Consider the following 23,190-nt stretch of genomic DNA (forward strand, 5'->3'; position numbering starts at 1 on the left):
GAAAATTATAAAACAAAGTACGACACTGAGCCACATATGGAAACATTGGGTCAGATGACCAAAAGCTTCGTCTAAGAGGTACGTTTTAAGGCGTGTCTCGTCTTAAAAGGAGAAAAGTTGGGTAGGAAGGCAATTCCAGAACTTGGGGCCTGGGCAACTGAAGGCACAATCACCAGTGGTGGAGCAAATAAAATCAGGGATGCACAAGAGGCCAGAACTGGAGGAACACAGATATCTTGGGGAGGGTTGTGGGGCTGGAGGGGATAACAGAGGTAGGGAGGAGCGAGACCATGGAAGGATTTGAAAATGAGGATCGAAATTTTAGAAATCAAGATGTTGCTCGATGAGGAGCCAGTGTAGGTCAGCGAGCACAGGGATGATAGGGAAACGGGACTTGCTGTGGGAAAGATGGGCACAGATTAGTGAGGCCACAAGACATTCAAGAACTTCAGAGGAGAGGAAAGAAAAACTGAAAGACGAAAACACTAATAAATGCGAAATGTTCCTGTTTGCAGTTGACTTTAACAAAAGCACTTGCAATGCAATATTAATTAAGAAGGTCTTTTAGGACTAATAATGTGAAAAATAATTAGCCACAGAAGACTTGACAGAGGAGAAGCTGTGGAACTAAGGAGCAAATATGCTTCAGTGATCCAAAATTAAATTATTCAATGTATTAGCAAGCTCTGATCTGCAATTTTTCAGTTTATAAAGTTAAACAAGGTAATCCTAGAGATTTAGTGCTATATAACATTCTAATCTTAGCACAATAGTGGAATTTGCTGCATATCTCAAATTTTACATTTCATTCATTCAAAATCTTTGGAAAGTACTTGTTTGAATGACAAACATTTGTTATCCTTATTAAAAAGGTCAGATGCAATTGCTCAACATCTGCATACAGATGTTAAAGTACTTACATGAATAGAACTTGTGCAATTGCACTTTGATGGTAAGGTACAGAGCACAGGTCAGATGCTGCTAACCAAACTTAACTGAAGAGATTCATAAAGGAGGAGCATGTTTAGAAATTTATCTATCAGCATTTTCTAATGTTCATGTTACCAACTAGTGTAATATTAAAAGGCAAAATGTTGCACCAAGTTTGCAGCACCTAATTGATCATCCTATTTGCTTGACTTTCAACCGCTAGGCAATAACAATATTGTGACGGTTGCCAATTCATAAACTCCCAAACTGGGACCAACTGCCTTGCACTTTTTTTTTCATATAAACAAGTATTCTCCTATTCACAGTTCTGCACACCAAGTTTATACAGATCACACCATGGCCAAATCAGCAACCGTATTATTTAAATTTACAACTTTATAAGCTAGAAATCATACTTGTACACCTAACATTGATCTCCGTGAATAATTCATAACATCTGTCCAGTCTTTGTAAGTTTCAGAAATCCAGATTTCTCATGCATCAAAAATTCAGGGCAATTTGCAATACAACACAATGACCACTACTCAAGTAAAATATTCAACTTTTTATTAAATATTTGACAAAGACATAAATTGATTCATTTTAAAAAGTATGAGTTGCATAACAATCACAGGTAAAAAGCATTTGAACAATTAATATAATTTTATTATCCTTGGTTAAGGCTGATTGATTTACATAGTAAGTATGGGTTACATAACAATCACCGGCTTCTAACAGATCGACAAAAGCAGCTAAAACTAAATTCAATTCTTTTCTATCATCCTGTAATAATAAAACAGCACTTCATCCAACTTGGTGTTTTCAATTTCTTCTCTATTTTCATGACTCCTGTTAGAAAACACACCCACTAGCTTCTGTTGATTTGACAAACCCTGTAGAGCTGAATTTGTTGATATTTCTCCCATGTCTTCAGAGTACATGAAACCTCTATAATTCATCTGACTAAATGCTACAAGGAACACTGTATGCCTCGCAAGATCTTTCAATCACAACATTTTGCCCTGTTGTAGTTGTAAATTGAATGGGCTAATGCTCAAACTACATTGCCCCAGCTCCCTCACCCACAATTCTGGAATCATTTCATACTGGGAACACAATTAACAGTGTAAAAAAAAAAAAATACTTGGTACAATCTTACTAGGTTCACCATCAGCACTTAAGAATAGGTCCACCCATAAGCTGGAGATGAATTCAACAAAAACAGTATCCTAGATTCTAACACCATCTGTCACACTGGAATTTCTTTTCCTGTATACATTTGATTGACTCAAACAGATTTCTTACCTCCCAAACAAACTACCGCCAAGCACTTAATCCCCCACTCAAATGTTTTCTACCAAATTCCAGGATGAAACTGAACAGGCAATTTGAATTTTCAAATCATTGTATCATGCAAGTTAATGAATGATTGATTCTGGGCTCTAATTTTTAAAACTCATTTCACTTTGGGTAAAGAATAGATTTTAAACCAAAAATTGGCAGACAAGCTGCTCCCTACATTGGGTCCCAGCATGTTCCTCATATAGGGATTAATGGTCAATCAGGTGAGGGCAAAAAATAGTTTCAAAACATGACAAGTCGACAGCCCTCAGGACAGTGTTTTTAAGCTGCATGAAATGCTTACTGGCAATATGTTCTGGGATAATCTTTGCCAAACTAGTAGGCAGGGAAAACCAATGGTGAGGTTCCTACCTAAAGGAAGGCGGAGTCAGTAGTGGAAAGAATAGGGGAACCTCACCTCACTCAAGCAAAGCAGTGTTAAATATATTTGAAACTACATCAAAATGGGCAACCATAACAAACAGAACCGCATTCCTCATTAAACACAGGTTTACTCAGTGTTTAAAGTCATCTTGGTATTGTAATCTTCAAATCAAATGAAGATTTGGTAAGGCATTCAAGACTCATGATAAAGTATATCTAGAGCATCAAAATCTGCTTTCAAGGGGGAAAGCTGACATTTGTTACATGCTTCCTGAAATAGATAATGGTCAAAAGTCTACATTTTTAGATACAGCAGCATGTAAAGTGCAGATTTTGCCTCGGTGGCATCAAATTCAAACCCCAGAGGGCTGAAAAATCTGGAACTTCATTTAACCCTGCCAAAAACTTTGTAAGTGCTCAATGTTGTCTCCCTGTGTTATCTATTAAAAGAACAGACTTTGATAAAGTTTAAGTTGGAAAAAGATTCAATTCTTTCCTTCATGGAGTAATTACCTCTCAAGGGTTTCTGGTAAGTTTACAGCTACAACATATAAAAAAAGTGACCAAACCCATGAGTAGACGATAAACCTTTTATAAAAAGGTCCGTTGAAGATTTGGCAAAAAACTGTTTTCACAGCATGCAATAAATACCACAATCTCCATTTCAGGCTGGGCAGCATGTAATTACTAGCAGGAAGCAAAGACACTTGTATTATTAGGTGGTCTCCCTTCCAGTCACTTGCACTTCTGAATCAGGTGGACGTATCACTGTTTTGCACTATACAAATGTGAGTTACATATCCAAATTAAGTTCATCCTGGAAATCTTGCTTTACCGTGCAGGAAAAAAATAGTTGTTCCATCATGGCAGTGCAGCCACTTACCATACCTTCAAAAAGATCACACTCATTTCCCAATTTGGTAACTACCCAAACAAGATTATCACAACTACAAATTAGTTTGGTAATCTGTCCAAGCACAAATTAAAGTCTCTAAAAATGTTAATATCTGTACTCAATTGATGCATATATGCAACATGGAATATTAAAACTTGGTCATGGACATCATTTGTAACCTGGAATAACAGACTACCGTGCAAAATGCTATACTATTCTTCTCTAATCATTAACTCCGGAATTCCGAGTAGGACAGCCAGGATCGGTTTAAAAGCAAATTCACCCTCTTTCACAAATGCTTCAAAATTAGGCTTTGCATCATTGAGCACTAGTAAACTGGCAACTTCAAACCGCAGCTTTTGAAACTATCCTTCTTAAAAAAAAAACCTACTGCTCCCAATTTAGAGCTTTAACAGTTCCCTTTAAAAATCAAAGTTTTATCTCTACTTAGATGAATTAAACAGCAAGAATTACAAATGTAAGATCTGCGATACCCATTTTCTTTATTCCTTCCTCCTACCAACAGCAACAATTGGTTTATAGCCCTATCCTAAACTAACTGCATTTAGGTATGTTATATTCTATTAAGCTCAATGTCCACTGGTTTTGGCTTAGCAGAAGACCCAACATCTATCCCATTATTAATGGAAACAAGAGAACACACAAATCTTTCACTCAATACTTCATCACATCCTCAGGATTATCTCCAAGCCACCACTCTCATCTCCTTTCATAACTAAAAAGTGCAAATCTCTGCAGTATCTCATAACTTGGACTTCTAACACCTAGGGATGACCTCCTCCACACACTGACCAGAAATGGAAACAATGCTCAGTTTGTCTGACAAGAGCACAATACAGTTTGATCAAAATGTCCTCTAATATTCTACTGTCTAGGCTATATGTTTCAACATTCTATTAACATTGATGATTGCTGTTCTGCATTGGCTAGACATGTAAGCCCAGGCACATCTTGGTTAATTCTAATATTGCTACTGCCACCTCAATTGAGATCAAGTAATTCAGCTTTAAGAGATAAGCACTGAACTTGGAACTTCCCACACAGGGCAGCACACTTAAACTAACAGCCAGCAAGAGGAACAAATGTAATTTTTTTTAAATCGACAGGTTACAGAAGAGGATTTATTTGCTACTGAATAAAAAGTTCTTAATTTTTACCCCAATCCCATGATTTCGGCTCTTACTAAAATAATCTAATAATTCCACATACTCCCTTCTACTCTTCTAGTCAACTCTCAAACTTGAATTCTCTGAAAAATGTAGTTCTGTTTGCAGAAGAACAGGAACATTTTAGTATGATGGTTGAGCTATGTTTCACTTTGCATTTTGAATATTTCTTGAGTATCCTCATTATAAATGTCACTCCATCCTTCAATACTGGTATGACCAGTTTCCATTGATTTAAAGTGGGAGCATGCATTTGGTCCTTCTGACAAGATAGCTTGTTCCAGGGAAACAAGAAAAGCTGCAATTGCAATGCCTCATTGAGTTTTCCCACTCAATTTCATAAAGAAATTCTCAGTGAAATTTGCCATGACACATTTTACTGCAACCGTGTCAACATTCAATAAACTCTATTCACTGGCTGAAATCCTGACTTCAGAACTATCTTTCAGCCAGTGAACACCTCAAACATTGGTCCTAGTTCAATAGAATGGAAAGTTAAATAATGAAAAGAATCATTGTGGAGCAGAAGGCAGGTATGTCTGTAATTTAGAAAAGAGCAGAAGATTGCAAAAATGAAAAAGACAAAGGAAAACAAACAGAAATGGTTAGAAACATGTCTGCTAGTGTTCTGGTTTTAAGATAGCCTAATTAGATTCATATAATATTTAATTATAATGCAGAAAGTTAATTGTACCACCTCAGTATTGTGTTTGGTAATGTTACCTATAATACAAAATTTAAGCTTGTGATTTGAGTGAAGCAATGAATATTTTTAGAAAGGCTAGACCATAGTGTATAAAATAACTCAAAATATCCATTCAACTAAACATATAGTAAAAGGGGCAACTTATTTAACTAACTCGATTCTCCAGTGTTTGAAAATGTAGTGTGACAAGAACAGTAAACTTGATGTACAAGGTCTGCAACTCAGTCACAAAATCAGAGTACTGAAACTACCATACCAGGTTACAAAAAAGGTATTACTGTATTACTATGGAAGTCTCAGAGCTGTATGCTCCTCTCTCCCAAAACATCACAGATTAAATATGGGTAGAATGATGGTAGATGATCCCAATAAATACAGCTATTTAGCGTTCATTTATTAGAACAGCAACACCGAGGGAACAAGTTTGAAAGAACTTCTTGAAAACTAAGTCCACTTATTCTGCATCCATCTAATAGCTCAGAAGTCCTATAATTTCACCATAAGGTTTGAGCAAACTGTCAGAGTTGTACTTCTAGTTCCACAAAAAGACAAGCCTTGGTAATTCAATCAACTGAAGTGCACGTAGCATTCTACAAATTATCTTTGAACACATGCAGATAGTGTTCATTCAGTACTTTATTTGAGCATTCATAGTAACTCTGACAAGATGCAATTGTCACACCTGCTGATATCTCAAGCATTTTATCAACAAGTTTAAAACAATATACTTCCAAATGTTTAAATTGCAAATCCTGAATTTAAAAAAAAATCTAGAAATGATCAAAAGTTTTGGAAAAAATTTATTTGATAGCAAATTTGTTTGATAGCAAATTCATTCGTGGATTTATGCTGAGCATTTTCCAAGTTCCAATTTTGAATTAGGAGAATCCATTTTAAAAGTTCAAATCTTACTTTAAATTCAGATGCAGATAGTCCTTAGTGTGTATTTGCAACATTTTGTTTTGCTTATGTGTTTAAACTTTCATAATTGGTCAACACCCTTCAAACATGTAAAAAAAACTAAAAGAATGATCATGACAAAAATTGATGAATGTGCATGTTCCCACCCCCTGCACAATTATTTGTGCAGGTAATTTGGACTCGGTATGTATATAATTAGGTAACTAAACAGGCTCTCACATCTCAAGGTAGGATTGCCACTCATACACAAGACAGAACTTGGTACAATATTTTTTATAAAACTAAAATGTAGTTTGTTGGTGATGGAATAAATACTATGAAAAAGACTTTGCACATCTTTACAAATCCTACAGTAACATACATTGATATATTCCTCCATGAGGACAGCCAATGGTATTTGTTCAGCAACATATTCTGCTCAAGTCCTTACTCTAATAGTTATTTCCCTACATTACAAATTAGAATGATTTGTTTGAACAATATACAAATTACTAGTTCACTCCTGATTAAAATTTTTTGAACAAAATTGAGTTATCAGATTATCTGAATTAAATGACTTTGTATTAAAAGTAGAATATATTCTTATATTTCCCACAATGACCTGCACTTCACAGTATTCTGATGCAACATGAGCTACTCTTTCAAAGAATATAAAGACAAACTTTAAAAGAAAACTGTATGTGATTAAAAAGAGCAAATGACAGAAGGAGAAAAATATGCAAGCCAGTCAGAAGAAGAAAATGCAAAAGAGAGAGGGGAAGAAAAAACAGTTGTACAAAGGTAGTGGGGAAGAAAAGAACCTTTTTTAAAAAAAGACAAACAGTACTTTGGTACCTTACTGGTTTCGGGTTAGTGAGTAAATAACTGACACCTAAAACTAACTTGAAGCCACATACACTTTTGATTTCCCTCATTCCAATCACTATGTTTTACAAATTTCATTAGTACAGTTATACAATATGGAGGTCACAAGTGCCACTGATGTTACCATAAAGGGCTATATATTTTCTTGCTCACCACAACCATCTATTTGCTCCAACTAAGCTAAACTGAGAATTTACTTGACAATGCAAATAAATGCTACTGAATACAGCTAAAACAGAAAACACTTCCCCAATAATAAAGTATTAATACTTTATATTTGATTTAGGTTAAAAACATGATTTCTTTTAGAAAGGCACACTTTTTTTTAAACCTGGATCATTCATAACTATTATACAATTGCATAATTTAAATCAAGAGACTATGATCCTTTTGTTGGCCGAATATATATATATATATCACTTTCAGAGTGGTTTCTCTCAGAGAATATCTTTGAGTGCAGTATCTGTTACGTAGAAACTATTACATAAATGGATTTAATACCTACAAATAAAAAAAAATGGAACACTTAATAGTCTATTGGAGCTTCGACATCCATCCCCTGAATATGAAAGAGCATTGGTTCAACCCTCCCGTGCCCATTCCACTGAATTCCTGACCCTAATTGTGCAACAAAGTGCTCAGAACAGGTCAACTGCCGCCCCAGGGTGGGGAAAACAAAGTCATGCCTGGGCCACTGCTGGACACCTTTTCCCAGCTAACTTAGTGGTAGAGATCTGGGAACAGGTTACCCATCATGCAATCGATGGCCAAGCCGCATCTGTAGACGCGGGTGGGGGAGGATAAAGAAAAAAAAAGTGTTGTTAAAAACTTCAAATATTTTGACTTTTCATAGAACAAAATTAAATTTAGGAAGTACTTCACAGTCTATTCAATTGTATTTTTGCCTTGTGCTCAGACATTATAAGCACTGTATGGTCAATAGATTAGAATTTCACCTCCTCACATACACATTTTTGTGAATGTTTCTGAACAGGAAAAATTAAGTTTGGAAAATAAATTTGAGAGTTTACAATCATAGCTTATTTGTACATAGTTCACAAAATAAATATTGCAAGAAAATTAAGTTACCTACCTATAAAAAAAGTGATAAATTGTAATCCCAAATTAAGTTGGTCATGGACTTATTTCCAAGATTGCAGCATTTCTTTTCCAGCTATTTTTCCCTCCTCCAGAAGGCACTGATTCATTGTCTAGCATGGTTTACAGGGCATGAGTCACCCTCTGGCACCCCGTAAGAGGCCAGTGAGCCTCAGTGGACTGCAGAAGGATGTCCAACCAAAGTGCTATCACAACTGAACCTGATCTTGGTCCTCATCGGAAACAGTGCTTCCACCAGCAGTTGCTGAGCAGCAATCAGAAGATGGAACATGATGTATGAAGGTGGGGAAAATTACAAGGTATTTTGACCAATTTTACTGCCTCTGCCCTACATTAGCTAAGATCAGATTGGGAATCTACAATTTCATTTTACCCTAATCGTCCCCCTCACCACTCCCTTTTACTTCACATAAAAGTTAAAGTTCTCTACCTGGGCCAACAAAAGGAATTTTTTTTTAATATATATAAAAAATGTCTTCAAAACCAAAACAGCATCACTTAACTTTGCAGGCTGATTTTACAAAGAGAAATAAATGAACATTGATATGCCTGAAGATAATACAACTAAAAGTCCAGTATTTAACAATACTTTAATCCTTGGTGTTTCGTGCAGCATTTGTAAGCAAATGATTTCATCTTCTATAGAAGTTTTTGCTATTGGATTTTTGTCGTAATTTTTTAATCCACAAAAGCAGTCAAAAAATTTCCACCATTTGCTTCTTTCCAGTTCTGGGTCCTCTTTGGTTTCTTGGTCCACAGGAGTTGTTTGGCCATTTATATAACCATCATTCAGTGTCTGTCCTTCAGAGATGGGTGGAGTGTTCAAAGATTTAGAATCATCACTTCCAGGCGTTAAAAGAACTAATTCTATTCCATCAGCAACTTTAAAGTCAGACTTATTCGCACTTGTGGTACAGCCATTGCATTCAGCCACGGTTTGGTCCGTTAGTTTATCAGATTCCTCTTTCTGGCAGCTTTTTATAGTGTCCAAGTCTTTTAATGACCAGAATGTGGTGCTGGAAGTATATGTTCTGGGAAGAGCAGGGGTCAGCAGACTCACGACTATTGCTGTAATGATAGTGGTCCAAAATAGAACAGTTGACACGTACATGTAGTGAATGTTTCTGATCAAACTTGGTCTAGTATCAGGTTGGTCACAGTCTGGTGCTTGATAAATAAAGGCAAGAATCAAGCGTGTAATTCCCAAAATGGATCCAACTAACCCTCCACAGAAAGCCCCCTGCTCATTGCAGCGTTTCCAGAAAATACCAAGAAGGAACAGGGCTGCCACTGGTGGCGTGAGATAATTTGCTATCTCTTGGATGTAAAGGTACATTTGTCCTCCCTGCATCTCTACAATTACAGGAACCCAGGCAATGCTTAGAGCTACCATGAAGACAACAAACAGACGACCAACTATCATAAGTTCGCGAGAGCTGGCAGCTTTTCGAAGATGCTTGTAAATATCAAGGGTAAATATAGTGCTGGCACTATTGAATATGGAATCCAAATCACTCATTAAAGCTGCAATCATGACTGCCATCATTAGGCCACGAAGACCGACAGGCAAGATTCCCAATACTAATCGTGGGTAGGCAATATTTGAGCAACCTGCTCTGCTGCCACATACTTGCATACAGTGCTCAGGATTAATGCAAGCAATCTCATCAGTAAAGAGAACCCTGGAAATCATGCCTGGCACGACTATGAGAAACATGGGCAAAAGTTTCAGAAAACCAGCCATCAGAGTGGCTCCTTTGGCATGAGCGATGTTTTTTGCTGCCAAGACACGCTGCACAACAACTTGATCGGCACACCAGTACCAAACGGAGGCTGGTGTTTGACCCAACAGGAAACCAGGCCAAGGAATATCCTCATCAGTCGGTTCACGTAACATCTTTAGAGCATCTTCCTTCGGTTGGATGCGGCAAGTGTTGGTAGAACTTAGGTTGAAGGAGGCTAGAACTGCTGTAACATTTGGCGAGGCCAACATGTATCTCCGTCTCAATTCCTCAAAGCCTCCCACCTTTACCATTCCCACAACCATCAATGTTAAAGCTCCACCAATCATAAGAATGGCCTGCAGGGCATCTGTGTAGATGACAGCCACAAGTCCTCCTGTGACAGTTAACACTGCAGTCAACCCAATCAAAATGACGATAGAGAGATAGAGGTTCCAGCCCAGTGAAGCCCGGATGAACAGAGCACCAGCATACAGGTCAACAGAAAGCTTTGTGAAAATATACAATATCAAAAATAACAAAGAAAAATAGACTTTTAATCTGTTGCCTCCATACCTTTTGGAAAGGTATTGCGGCATGGTGTACACACCTGATCTGATATAGACAGGAACGAAAATCCAACCTAATAACTGTAAAAGCAACACTGCATTGAACTCCCATGCTCCCACTGCAAACCCACTGGCAGCTCCAGATCCTGCTAATCCAATAAAATGTTCACTGCCAATATTGCTGACAAACAATGAAGCACCTACTGCAATCCAGGTCATGGAGCGTCCTGCAAGAAAGTACCCACTCACAGTACTCCTGTTAGACTTCCACATTGCAAAAAACCCAATACACAAAACAAGAACAAAATAAAGTGCTACAACAGCTAGGTCAGCTGGTTCCATAAAGCCAAACATTTTTATAAAATATTTCAGATTCAATTAAATTCGATTTATAGAATAGGATATCCAATGGCCAGGCAAGTTATGATTGCTAATGAAATACAAAAAAAAACTGTATGGAGTGGCAAGATATTTGTCCTTTGGTTTGCTGCCTTGATTGAAACTGTAGGGTTCCAGTTGTACAGGTACTGGGTTGCCAACTACTATTTATCTTGTTAACTTCACTTCTGACTATTTCTCATGCTCTTTTTAGTAGCATTCCACAAGACTGTCACAGCTTAATTTGTTGGTGTTGAATTTCTTAGCTGTTGCTGACAGGTCTAGTAAGGCCTAGAGTTACACTCCTGCAAGACAGCAAAGACAAAAGACAAAGAGGATATTAGAATTGCACTTTTTAAACCAGGTTCATTTCTGAAAAAAATACATGATGCAAATTTTCTCAATAGCTAATGATTTAATATATGCAAGTGAGTATGTTGAAAAATCTGATTTCCATTTTAAAACAAAAAGGTAGAAGAGGTGATCGAAGGCCTATGATCAACGTTACTGATCAAAGACTCTCAACTCCACAATCCAACCTTGCATGTGAATCAGGGATGGGAGGGCAAAGCACCCTCAAGTGGCATAATTAGAGTTAGATCAGATGGAAAACCAAAGAAATGGAATTATATAAATTGTACATTCAAGGATTATTATTTTACACAGAACAAACCAAATGGTATCAATCCCATAACTTACAAGTACCACATATGTGGGCTTTAAAAGCCACAGTACAAGTAGCGTGTTTTGAGAAAACAGTAAAGGCATTTTCAACAAACCACTGGCTCCTGATGCATGCTCTATGTATAGAACAAATTTGATCCATACAATTCCTCAATGCCAAATTTAGGTGAACTTACCAGTGTAGATTTAGTGGAAAGTTGTAGAGAATGATATACATGGCGAAATCATGTGAAGCAGTCCAAAATCAACGCATAGGAAAAAAATGAACACTTTCAAAAAGATAGGTTTAAAATGTTTAGCATAAACCTAACAAGATAAAGTCAGAGTGTGACATTAAAAAAAGTTCCTACTGTTTGGAGAAGTCCATTGGTGACAAGATGGATGTATACCACTATACACCAATTTTAAAAGACTGTATGTACACTCAAATATAATTTTTGAATAAAATAATTAACATCTGTCCAAGCAAGATATCTGACAAAGCTATCAGAAAGTGGTACTGAACAAACAGATTTTGTGGGAATTAAGTGAGCAGTCTGCTTTGCCTCTCTAAAAAGACTATGGATTTATTGTCCATAATTCTGGAGCTTTTCGGGGGTAGGAGATTTTTAAAAATACAAAGTAATTAGCTTATATTTGGGGTTCTAAGACCTTTCAGAGTGCTTGGTGGTTTGATGCTTCTGAGTATGCTTTGTAAAAAATTTAAATGCCAAGTACAGCGGACATGTGTTTAACACCAGAATATACAGTAAACTCTAGACCAATGCTTAACATACAAGTCAAAAATATAGTAAGTGGTTACAGTTTAAAAGTCACGTGTCCTAAAACTCATGGACACAAGTAACAGAATGAAACATGAAATAAAAAAATTGGGAAAAGAGTCACCCTTGACAATGCAGATACAACATGGTAATAGAGAGGCAAAAGCAGGGATGGAGGCTCACTGGTCATTTAGTGAGGAATTGCACTATGATGTAGTTGTGAACAGCTCTTTCAATCCCTGGTCTGTGCTAAATTAGGCAAGATAAAGGTTTGGGTGCTACAGTTAACCTCAATGCCCTTGATCTGGGGGTGAGAGGGATGAGAAATAATGAAATAGGAAAATGCAAAGTTATTCACTTTGGTCATAAGAATGGAAAAGCAGAGTTTTTTTTTTAAAAAGGTGAGAAACTTTTAAATGTTGATGTTCAAAGAGACTTGGGTGTGCTTGTACAAGAAATGCAGAAAGTTAGCAACAGAAACAAAGTGCTGCAAATACTCAGCAGGTCTGGCAGCATCTGTGGAGAGAAACGGAGGTAAGTTTCAGTTCTGTGACATTAAATCTGCTTCTCTCTCCACAGATGCTGCCAGACCTGAGTATTTCCAGCACTTGGTTTTTATTTCAGATTTCTAGCATCCAAGGTATTTTGTTTTTATTTTAGTGCAGAAAGTTATCATGCAGGTACAGCAAGCAATTAGGAAGACAAATGGCATGTTGGCGTTTATTGCAAGGGATTGGAGTACAGTAATAAATAAGTCTTGCTACAATTGTACAGGCTTTTGGCGAGACCACATCTGCAGTACTGCGTGCAGTTTTGGTCTCCACATTTAAGACAGGATATACCTGCATTGGAGGCAGTACAGCGAAGGATTATGAAATTAGTCCCTGGAATGAGGGGGTTGTCCAATGATGAGAAGCTGAGTAAATTGGGCTTATATTCTCTGGAGTTAAGAAGAATGAGGGGCAATCCCATTGAAACATATAAGATTCTGAAGGGGCTGGATAAGGTGGATACAGAGATTGTTCCCGTTGGTCGAGGAATCTAAAACACGGGGGCAAGTCTCAGAATAAGGGGTCGATCATTTAGGACTGCGATGAGGAGAAATTACTTCACTCAGAGGGCTATGAATCTTTGAAATTCTCTACCTCAGGAGGGTTGTGGATGTGCCATCATTGAATACATTTAAGGCTGGGAGTGACAGACTTTTTGTCTCAGGGAATCAAGGGATATGGCGAGCAAGCGGGAAAGTGGAGTTGAACCCCAAAATCAGCCATGATCGTATTGAATGGTAGAGCTGGCTCGATGGGTCATATGGTCTACTCCTGCTCCTATTTCTTGTGTTCTTGTGAACCAGGATTCCTATGCATGATCATTATTCAGTGGTCCCATTTTAGAAAGTGTGGAAGCTTGACAGCAGGAAAGATAGGCCATATGCTCTACTCCTGCTCCTATTTTCTATGTTTTTTTTTAAATGTTTCTATGACTCAGCAGTGATACCTCCTAAAGTCAAGTACCCTTCTAACATCCAGGGTTGCATGAAGAATGATCTCTTTGTACCAGAAGGCAATTAATTTCAGCAGGGATTACTGGATAGCAATCAGGAGCCAATTAGTTTTCTTCCCTGCTCCCACCTAGATGACATGAAAGCCAACTGTAGTGCATCACCCTAACCCTAGCTGAGATCGGCTAACTGAGGCCAGTGATTAAATCTGGAAATTTCTGGGCTGTACAACTCAAGAGCATTTTGTACTCACGAAGTCAAGTACCAATTCTACAATCCTGATATGTTGCAACCAATTACAAATAGGAAAGGATTATATACATTAAGGATGCTTTAAATTCTATTTAGAGGCAATATGAGAAATGGTTATGTGGTAGTAGTAACGTAATGGAGGTTCTTATAGATACAAATACCTTAATATTATAAAGTGAATTTGTATAAAAGTTTACCATAGAGGAATGTCACTAGTAAATGGTTAGAAGATATATCTACTCACGTATGCAGAAAGGAGAAACCACGGGTTTTCCAAAAGATTTGCACTTGAGGTTCACGTGAGGCACATGAATGGTGCAGGTATCCTAAGCTTACAGCTGCACTGTAAGTACCATTGACAGCAATGCACCTTTAACAGAAGTGCTGGAGTAATTGCATTCAAAAGGCTAAATGATCCAATACTACCATCAAATCTAGTGTGCATGTCATAGCTCTAACTTACAGTTTTCTACAAAGCTATAGTCACACCCCTAGTTACAGGACATAACCATGTATGAAATTGCAACTTACATACCAAATTTCATTTGCTACATAATCACCATTGACATTCGCGTTCTTAAAATATATTGCTACCAGTACTTTGGAATATTATTTCAAAATTTTCCAAACTGTAGCCAGACTCAGCTCTGACAACATTGTTGTGGAAGTAGATCTTGGGAAGCACTTGTCTCCAGTTTACCATTATGCTTTTTATAAGATTGAGAAACAAATCAGTCTTTTGAGTGGCCAGAAACTCAGCGACATTCTGTTAATGCCCTATGTATTTTACTACACATTTATCTAACTATTTTGCTAATTCTTTCATAAGAGATGCATAAAGTCATTTTTCATTCAATTCCAATAGTTAATCAACATCCTGCACAATACAGTTGGAAAGATTTTTAAATATTCATATTAGTTGCTGGGAACTTCATTAGATCCTTCATTCCGTATTCCATAAAATTTTACAGGGTCCTTCTCACAATTCTCAAAATGTATGCTTCCAAACATAGTTGCCCATATTTTGCAGCAGGAATAACGGTGAGGTTTAGCACCCACCAGTATTAAGGAGTAAAGCAGCTGGTAACTTTCAATGTCAGGTGTGCAGTTAAATGTAGAAATCAGGAAGTTGCAGTCAGCTTTTCCCAGCTCTTCTAAAAGCTGCACTACACCGATATCTCACCAAGAGACTCAGCACTGAAATATGTGAAGGACGTGAAGTAGTGGCACTTACTAAACTCAAGAAGTTAGGATTTGTCAAGTATAATTGATTTTTTTTTATAAAAGTGTGGAGTCTCATTCCTTGAGATTTTAATTATTGTTGGAGATTTTGCTTTGAAATTTTTCACTTTTTCTTTGTCCTTTATCTCTCTCTCTCTACCCCATCTTTCATTTGCTGGGTATTCTGGGCGCCATACTTTAGGAAGGGTGTAATAGCTTTGGAGAGTGTACAAGGGGTGAGGAACTTCAGTTATGTAAAGACACGGGAGAAACTGGATCTATTCTCCTTCAAGTAGAGACAGTTAAAGGGAGATTTACAGGTCTTCAAAATTATGAAAGGTTTAGGGACAAACTATTTCCATTAGCAGGAGTGTCAGTCTTCAGAGGACACAGATTTAATATAATTGGCAAAAGAATCAGAAGGTCAATAAAGGAAGTTTTTCTAGGCAGCAGGTTATGATCTAGAATGCACTGCCAGAAAGGATGATGGAAGCAGATGCAATAGTAACTTTCAAAAGGGAACTGGATAAATACTTGAAAAAGAAAAATTGTATGGCTATTGTTATGATCCTGTAGTTTTTTCCCTGGGAAATATGTGGTGTGTCTTTAAAATAGCAAAGTATCAGTACTGCTTTAAGAACAAGTAGGCCTCAGGAGTTACTGAGGTGGTGCATTCTTGTTGCCTTGGATACAGCCACTTGGACTGAGCATCGAGAGATTGTTACAATTTAACTTTGAACTGACAAAGTCTGTTCTAACAGGAGATACAGACAGACAGCTGCGTGTTAGCACCTGAAAGGAGAGCTCTCAGCCCATTTCAACTGCAGGAAGAGAATTTAATCTGTTTATTTATTATCTCTCAAAATTCTAAAAAAGTCAAACCAAAACAGAGATCTCTGATAATTTAAACTGAAGGAAGGAAAGTCAGACTGTCTTTTGTCCCTCAAAAACTCAAGTCAGATTGATTCTATTGGAAGTGTTCAAGTTGTTCATTGCTGAAATTCGCTGGAGAAGGAAAGCATTATTTACTGCTGAATTAAACTATGGACTGTTCTACAGTAGAAGAACCTTTTTCTCCCCATTGGACGGCTGTGAAGACTTCAAGCAACCTTGGACTTTTTCACCTCCGGCAGGAGCGTAAATTTGTAATGACTAATTTTTTTCTATTTTTAATGTTGTTTATATCTTCATAGGGTTTAAGAATTTAGTTTTTCTAATTAAACAGTTAATTTGTTGATTTAAAGACACCTAGTTTGGTTAGCCTCATTCAGGGGTTAATACATGGTACAATTTGGCTGGGTCTTTCTTTAATTTGGAAAGTTTAAAATGATATGTTAGGCGATCTGTGGAGGGACAGGATTGAATTAACAGTCCGTTTCTCCCACCACAATCAATCGTATATTTTGATTGTGGGCTTCGACTGGAGCGATTGGTCGTAACACTATAGATAAAGAGAAGGGAAGTGGAACCAACTGAATCGTTCTTTCAAAGAGCACAACAAGCCGAACAGCCTCCTTCTATGCTGTATGATTTCAAGCAGAACTCTGTGAAATTGCTGTATCAAATAACTTTTCTACGTACTGTAGTAAGACAATGAAATGGGACTTCTTTCAAACCTTCAAAAGCACTTTTTAAAAAATCTTTTGCAAATATAACAATTCTTTCTTCTTACCCTTACTCCTTTATTTTGCTTCATCACCTTCTCCAACTTCAATAAGAGCTTTTACAACATTAAAAGGTGGCTCCAAGTGTGGTGTTTGTCAAACCTGTTATTTTCCCTTTAACGATTCCATAAATCAAATGTGTTGGAAGACTCAAATACCTCTCCTATGCCAGAAAAGGTTATTCACTTACATGCCTGGAGAGCCTATGAGGAAAAATCTCATCATCAGCTAGCAAATCTCGTCACTTAATTTTTCTAATCTTTCTCTATTTTATCAATACTATGGACAGTGCCATTTGAACTTTCCTCTGTTTCAAATGTCCAAATATACCATCTTTTATATTCTATTCCCTCCCTACATTCTCAATACACTGAAACTAAGACCCATTGTACAGCTTCTGATCTTTATCAGTTCCTAGGACTGTCAGAAACTATGAAACTCTTTACTGATTCCCCCACCACCCCTTCTTTCCTCTTACAACCTTCACGTTTAAAACATCTTCGTTGTAGTCATTAGGTAATGACTTAATTTACTTAGTCCTCTTATTTTTTCTACTTTGATAATGTCCTGCAGTTGAGCCTTATTCCTTCACGGTTTCTCCATTTAAAAAATTGTATTAAATCATGAAAAAAAATGTAGTTAAAAATAATTTGGGAATCATTTTCTCATCTTGGTCACCCCACTTACTCTGCACAGAAATGTCATGCATGACAACAATCCTATCATTCTATCACACACCATCGAGGAAATAGGGCCCAACTGCACACAGCCACAATATACCAAGCCAACCTACCTGCAGTACCACACTAGTACATACATTGTAGACAGAATATTAATTATACAATAAACGGCCAAGTTAAAAGTATACAACTTTTCATTGAATATTTTGTCCTCACAAATATTCCCTTTCTAGGCAGGTTTTCCTGGTAAATCAAAATTGATTAATAAGCATTGGTTGCTAAATTCAAACCATGACAACAGATCAGCAAACGTCTATCTATTTACCAGAATCCAACTCTATACTATTGATGCGGCAAACACTGCATATTCGGTGAAACTAACAAGCAACCAAGAATGAATAACAATTCAGTATCTTAAGTGGAAATAACAATCGTCTTGCATACCTCCAGGGAATATTCAGCTTAGAAATATTTACTTTAATTAAAGTTTTAACTGACAAGTAAAGTGTTTGCAAAAATATACAATCTCTCCATTGACTTATTTCCATTTGCATAAGTCAGTGTTGGACAGGCTATGTTGGGGCTAGTGAAGCGATAATAAAGATAGCCACAAGAAAAACTGCTGGATAACAAGGCAGATCACAAGCAACTACCTCCTCACTGTTAGCCACAACATATCTACAGACCATATTTGTAACAGCTTTGAGGTATTTACATTTACTTACAATGATTTACAAATATGCTCTCAGCTTCAAGTTTTATCACAGAAGTATTAAAATAGAAATAAAACCCCAAGAGAACACAAGTTCAATTTAAATGACAATCCTATTTGCCAGTTTTAAATCTGACCACGTTTTGTTCTTCCAGCTTCTCACGACTTCTGGAAACAAATAGCGCTATTGTTCTATTTCAATCTAAAATGCGTTTATGGTTCCTACTGAGAAGTCTGTGAAAGCAAGAACTTATTATGTCAACATGTTTTTTTTAACCATTATTTTATTTGACACTTTGCAAAAGCAATAGTTCAAGTTTCAACCAAGTTTTTTTTTTAAAGCCTTGGAATGAAATAAAAATGGTTCTCAACTTATTGGCTCTCCCTTGGAATTACTTACAGCAACTCACTATTCTGTTGTAAAAGTGGAGGTTTGTCACCACCCCCATGATGGACGCCGTGGGGTGGGGAAGAGAAAGTCCAGTGACTTAGTAGCATGGATCATATTCTGTGCATTGTGATACCACAGACAATCCTGTATACACCCTCCCCACCCCATTCCAGGAACTACAGTCTTAGCTCTCAGGTTCAATGTGCACTGGAAATGACTGCAGGTTAGGGCTTGCACTCCAAATTATAATTTTAAATAAGCTCCAATTTCCTTCGCTCAAAGCAGGAGACAGAGAATGGGGATTAAGGGTACATACTCTGGTAGGACACGACAAGTGGTGTTCCCCAGGTATCTGTTCTGGGGTCTCAACTTTTCACCAACTAACAAATAACTTGGCTGAAGGGAGAGAGAGTTATCTAGTCAAATGTGCATATTATACTTAGTTAAGAGGGACAGCAAGTAATGCCAATGTGAGTGTCAAGTTACAAAGGGGCAGAGCTCAAGTGAGTAGGTTAAACTACAGCAAATGGATTTCAATGTATGAAAGTGCAAGGTCATTCACTTTGGACACAAGACAGACAAATCACAATATTTTACCTAAAATGGTGAGAATTTAGGAACTGTTAAGATTTGGGAATCGAAGTACATAAATTAAAAACCAGTAGAGGGATACAAGAAGTACTCAAAAAGGCTAATAAAATGTTGGCCTTTATCTCAAGGGGGTTGGAATACAATAATTAACTTATGCTTCGGTCAGACCCCATCTGATACAGAAGCTTTGAGGATTAAATGATGAGAACAGGTTGCATAAACTTGGCTTGTATTCCCTTGAGTATTGGGGGCAATCTAATCAAGATATTTTAAAATGTTAAAAGAATTTGACAGTGTAGATATGGAGAAACAATATCCTCTGGTGGAGGAAGCATGAACAAGGAGACAATTTTAAGATTACAGCTAGGCCTTCAGCAGCAATATCAGAAAGCACTTTTTCCACAAAAGGTAAGTTTTTTAAAAAACTGCAACTCTACACAAAAGTCTGTGGATCTTGGGAAAATTGGAGCTTTCAAGACTGACTGACAGGTATATTTTGTTAGGCAAGGATTTCAAAGGATATGGTGCAAAAGATGGGTAAATGGGATTGAAGTGCACATCAGCCGCTGTTAAAATTAAAGAACAGTATTTTTTGAGCATGGAGATTAGGTCTCTGTAGCTCAATATCTTAGCCAGGGATGATGCATGTTAACTGTGGAGGAGACAGGGAGGAGTTGGAAACTGATTGTGAACAAATAAAAAATGTTTTCTCACTAATGCAATAATTATAAAAATGTTAAAATTCAGTGAACCTTGAAATAATGCAACTATTTACTTTCCTATTCAAACATATTAACACAATCACATCATATGAACAATCTTCCTTTTCCAAATGTATTTTAGTTCAATTAAAATAATTTACAGCCCACATTAAAGATCTGAGTTGAGTGTCTGAAAATTGCAAACTATTCACCGCAACACTTACCTGTCCCAAAATTGCAAGCAAACAGCAGATTCTTATTGAAAGGATTAGTTCTCGCATTGTCAAAACATCACATCTTCTGAAATTATCATATATGAACTCTTCAGAAGTTAGAACCCCAAGTCTTTTGGAAGGTGTAGCAACACATGTCAACATTGTGAAACCCAATTTTATAGTGATAAAATGTCTGTCCCAATTGACTTGCCAGACAATGAATGCAAAACCATTAAAGTAAAAGCTTTTTTTTTTGCAAATCTATGCCATTATTCACTTCTACAATTTAACCTCTCCAAAAATCAAACTCAGTTTTGTTGCAAAGATAAATTTGTAATTTTAGTTACTACTATATATTGCAGTTTAGAAATTCGTTTTGCAGTTCAACTCTGGAAAATCAACCATGTTCACAAATAATTAAAAAGGTTTGTCACTTGTTTACATAATGTAATTTATAACATACATGTGTTTTGGTTAGAGACTATCACTCTTCAAATCCATATCTGGATTTGCAGCTCGCTGGACTTGAAACTCTTACTGTAACTGAATTTAGAAGATCTCCCCGGTTGTTTAATTCCCACTGGCTCGTGATCTACTGAAATTATGTCATGCCACGGTAAATAAAATTTCCATATAACAGGGTTCCACATCACCAGATAACTTACCTTCTGCCCAATGATGAGATAAAAGCTCAAATGTAAGCTAAATACCGGGCTTTAAATGTTTACCAGAGTAGGGCATGATTTTTGGCCAGTCTTAGAGCTGTGGAGGCAAGATTCTGAAGTTGACCCAAAGCATTCTTCTAGACAGTATCAAACACCTTTATTTAATGACTAAATACTTCTGACACCGTGTATACGTGTAAGGCTAAAAATATCATAGTGACTTTGTATTTGTATCAATCAAAACCATGAAAAGAACAAGCGTCATTTCCCCTAAAATTTGTGAAAGGGATCAGATCCAAAGTTTGCAAGATGAAGATTACATCGCCAACATGCACTTTAACTCAATATTTAACATTGCAAAATACCTCAGTGAAATGTCGTCTTTAAATCAAACAAACTCAATGCTTCATACGTTTACATAGGTGTTATAAATTAATAAATCTACATGTCTCATTTTATCCCACTAACTAAAGAAACGTTATATATTCAGTAGCGCTAAATTTAGTTTATTAAAGTAAGTTTTTGTTTTTGGGGGGGGAAAAGAGGGGAGGGGTTGAGCTGCATCATCCAAGAGTCTCCAATTTCCTAACAACTGAAGCATCACAGTCTCTCGATCAGAGGCATTGATCTGAAAAACGAGTCTGGCGGCCAGTTTTAGCCTCTATTCTCCGATCAGTCGAAGCCTGCCCGGTTTCTTCAGCTAATCTCAGTCTCCACAAATCGGCAAACCTGCGGCACCGCTCCCTGGCACCAAGATGCGACTCGACTTGAGGCCTCAATGGCCAACAGACCCTACTGGTTAAAGGAGAATAAAACGCACGATCCTGACACCAAAAAAATACAATCCCCATTTTTTTTATATAAAGAAAGTTAAGGTAGAGGAGATCACTGGTATGTCGTTCCCCGCCAGTCTGGTTACAGACGGGGACAGACGGCACTTTCCATTTTGGCGCTGGATTAACAAGAAGCAGGAAGATGGCGACTGTTTTTATTTCGCTTTCTTTCTTTTCGCTTTTTGCGAACACTCACCCGCTGCATGGCTTTCAGAATCAATGCTAGCTCATATCTGGGCATGTTGCTGCAGTCCTGCGACGGTGCTTCTCCCGCGTGTTCTTTTATATGTGAATTTAGCCTCCTGTTTCCCCGCCTCCAGCCACTGCCCACTCAGCTGGGCTCTACTGCGCAGCTCCCTCTAAAAGGCGCAGCCGCCTGTTCCTCTTAAAGGCGCAGATACCTTTCTTTCCCCCCCTTTCGTAAAATTGATTCTTGGTGGAATATACTTCTTCAGACACTGAACACTCAACTAAACAGTAATTCTTCATATGTACGAGACGAAGACAAAGGAGGACTCATTTGCATTTATATTGCACCTTTCATGACCACCATACGTCTCAAAGGACTTTACAGCCAATGAAGTACTTTTGAAATGTAGTCACTATTGTAATGTAGGAAATGTGGCAGCCATTTTGTGCACAGCAAGCTCCCACAAATAGTAACTTGATAATCTGTTTTTGTGATGTTGATTGAGGAGTAAGTATTGGCCAGGGCACCAGGGATAACTCCCCTGCTCTTGTTCGAAATAGGGCCATGTGATCTTTTTACTCTACCCGAGAGGGCAGACGGAGTCCTCAGTTTAATGTCTCATCCAAAAGACTGCACTTCTGACAATGCATTTTTCTTACAAAGGACATCACATCCAAGACCATTCTGCTAGCTATTTTAAAGGGACATCATCATCTTTATTACTTGACAAAATTCACTCCTTAATATTGATAAATGTGAAAGATAGAACAATCGTGCACAGCAGTGTCATTTTCTCACTTTCCTCTCCAGGACAGCAAAGGTGAGAAGGAAGGTACTTCTCGCACATAATCACCTATAAAGGAAGGATCTCCAAGTAAAATGTCAGTGATGAAATGTACATCAATTGTAAATGGGTAAGCACGTATCATCGGGGTGGGGGGTAGGAGGTCAATATGGCTCCAAAATGATGGAAGATCATAATCAAAGTCAAGCTCTCATGTACCTTAGAAATCCAATACCTATCAAGGCTCATAGTGCTCCAGGACACCGTTGACAATTCAGCCATTAGATTGGCTCACTAATGGAACCTGAAGGGAAACGTGTCACTTGAGAG

General features: G+C 37.4%; 2 protein-coding genes across 5 annotated transcripts in view; both read right to left on the reverse strand.

Moving 5' to 3' along the window:
- The window catches only part of mrps6 (mitochondrial ribosomal protein S6), a 95,655-nt gene extending 75,090 nt beyond the window's left edge, over positions 1–20,565 (reverse strand). The window contains exon 1 of the mRNA XM_068041124.1: positions 20,398–20,565. Coding sequence (XP_067897225.1) covers positions 20,398–20,550 — 153 coding nt within the window. The 5' untranslated portion in view covers positions 20,551–20,565. The remainder of the gene's footprint in view (positions 1–20,397) is intronic.
- On the reverse strand, positions 1,481–22,241 carry LOC137374657 (sodium/myo-inositol cotransporter-like). Of its 4 annotated transcripts, none has more exons than XM_068041120.1 (2): positions 22,083–22,241; positions 1,481–11,320 (listed from the first exon to the last, which is right to left on the reverse strand). In XM_068041120.1, exon 2 carries the CDS (start codon positions 10,989–10,991, stop codon positions 8,865–8,867), a length of 2,127 nt encoding a protein of 708 aa, XP_067897221.1. In that variant the 5' UTR covers positions 10,992–11,320; positions 22,083–22,241; the 3' UTR covers positions 1,481–8,864. The 4 variants fall into 4 exon arrangements, with proteins under 4 accessions (XP_067897221.1, XP_067897222.1, XP_067897223.1 ...); XM_068041121.1 differs by lacking the exon at positions 22,083–22,241 and adding an exon at positions 17,107–18,865; XM_068041122.1 differs by lacking the exon at positions 22,083–22,241 and adding an exon at positions 14,458–17,095.
- Between the last annotated feature and the right edge of the window lie 949 nt (positions 22,242–23,190).

This window comes from Heterodontus francisci, chromosome 10 (genome assembly GCF_036365525.1).
Source record: "Heterodontus francisci isolate sHetFra1 chromosome 10, sHetFra1.hap1, whole genome shotgun sequence".
Lineage (NCBI taxonomy): Eukaryota > Metazoa > Chordata > Chondrichthyes > Heterodontiformes > Heterodontidae > Heterodontus > Heterodontus francisci.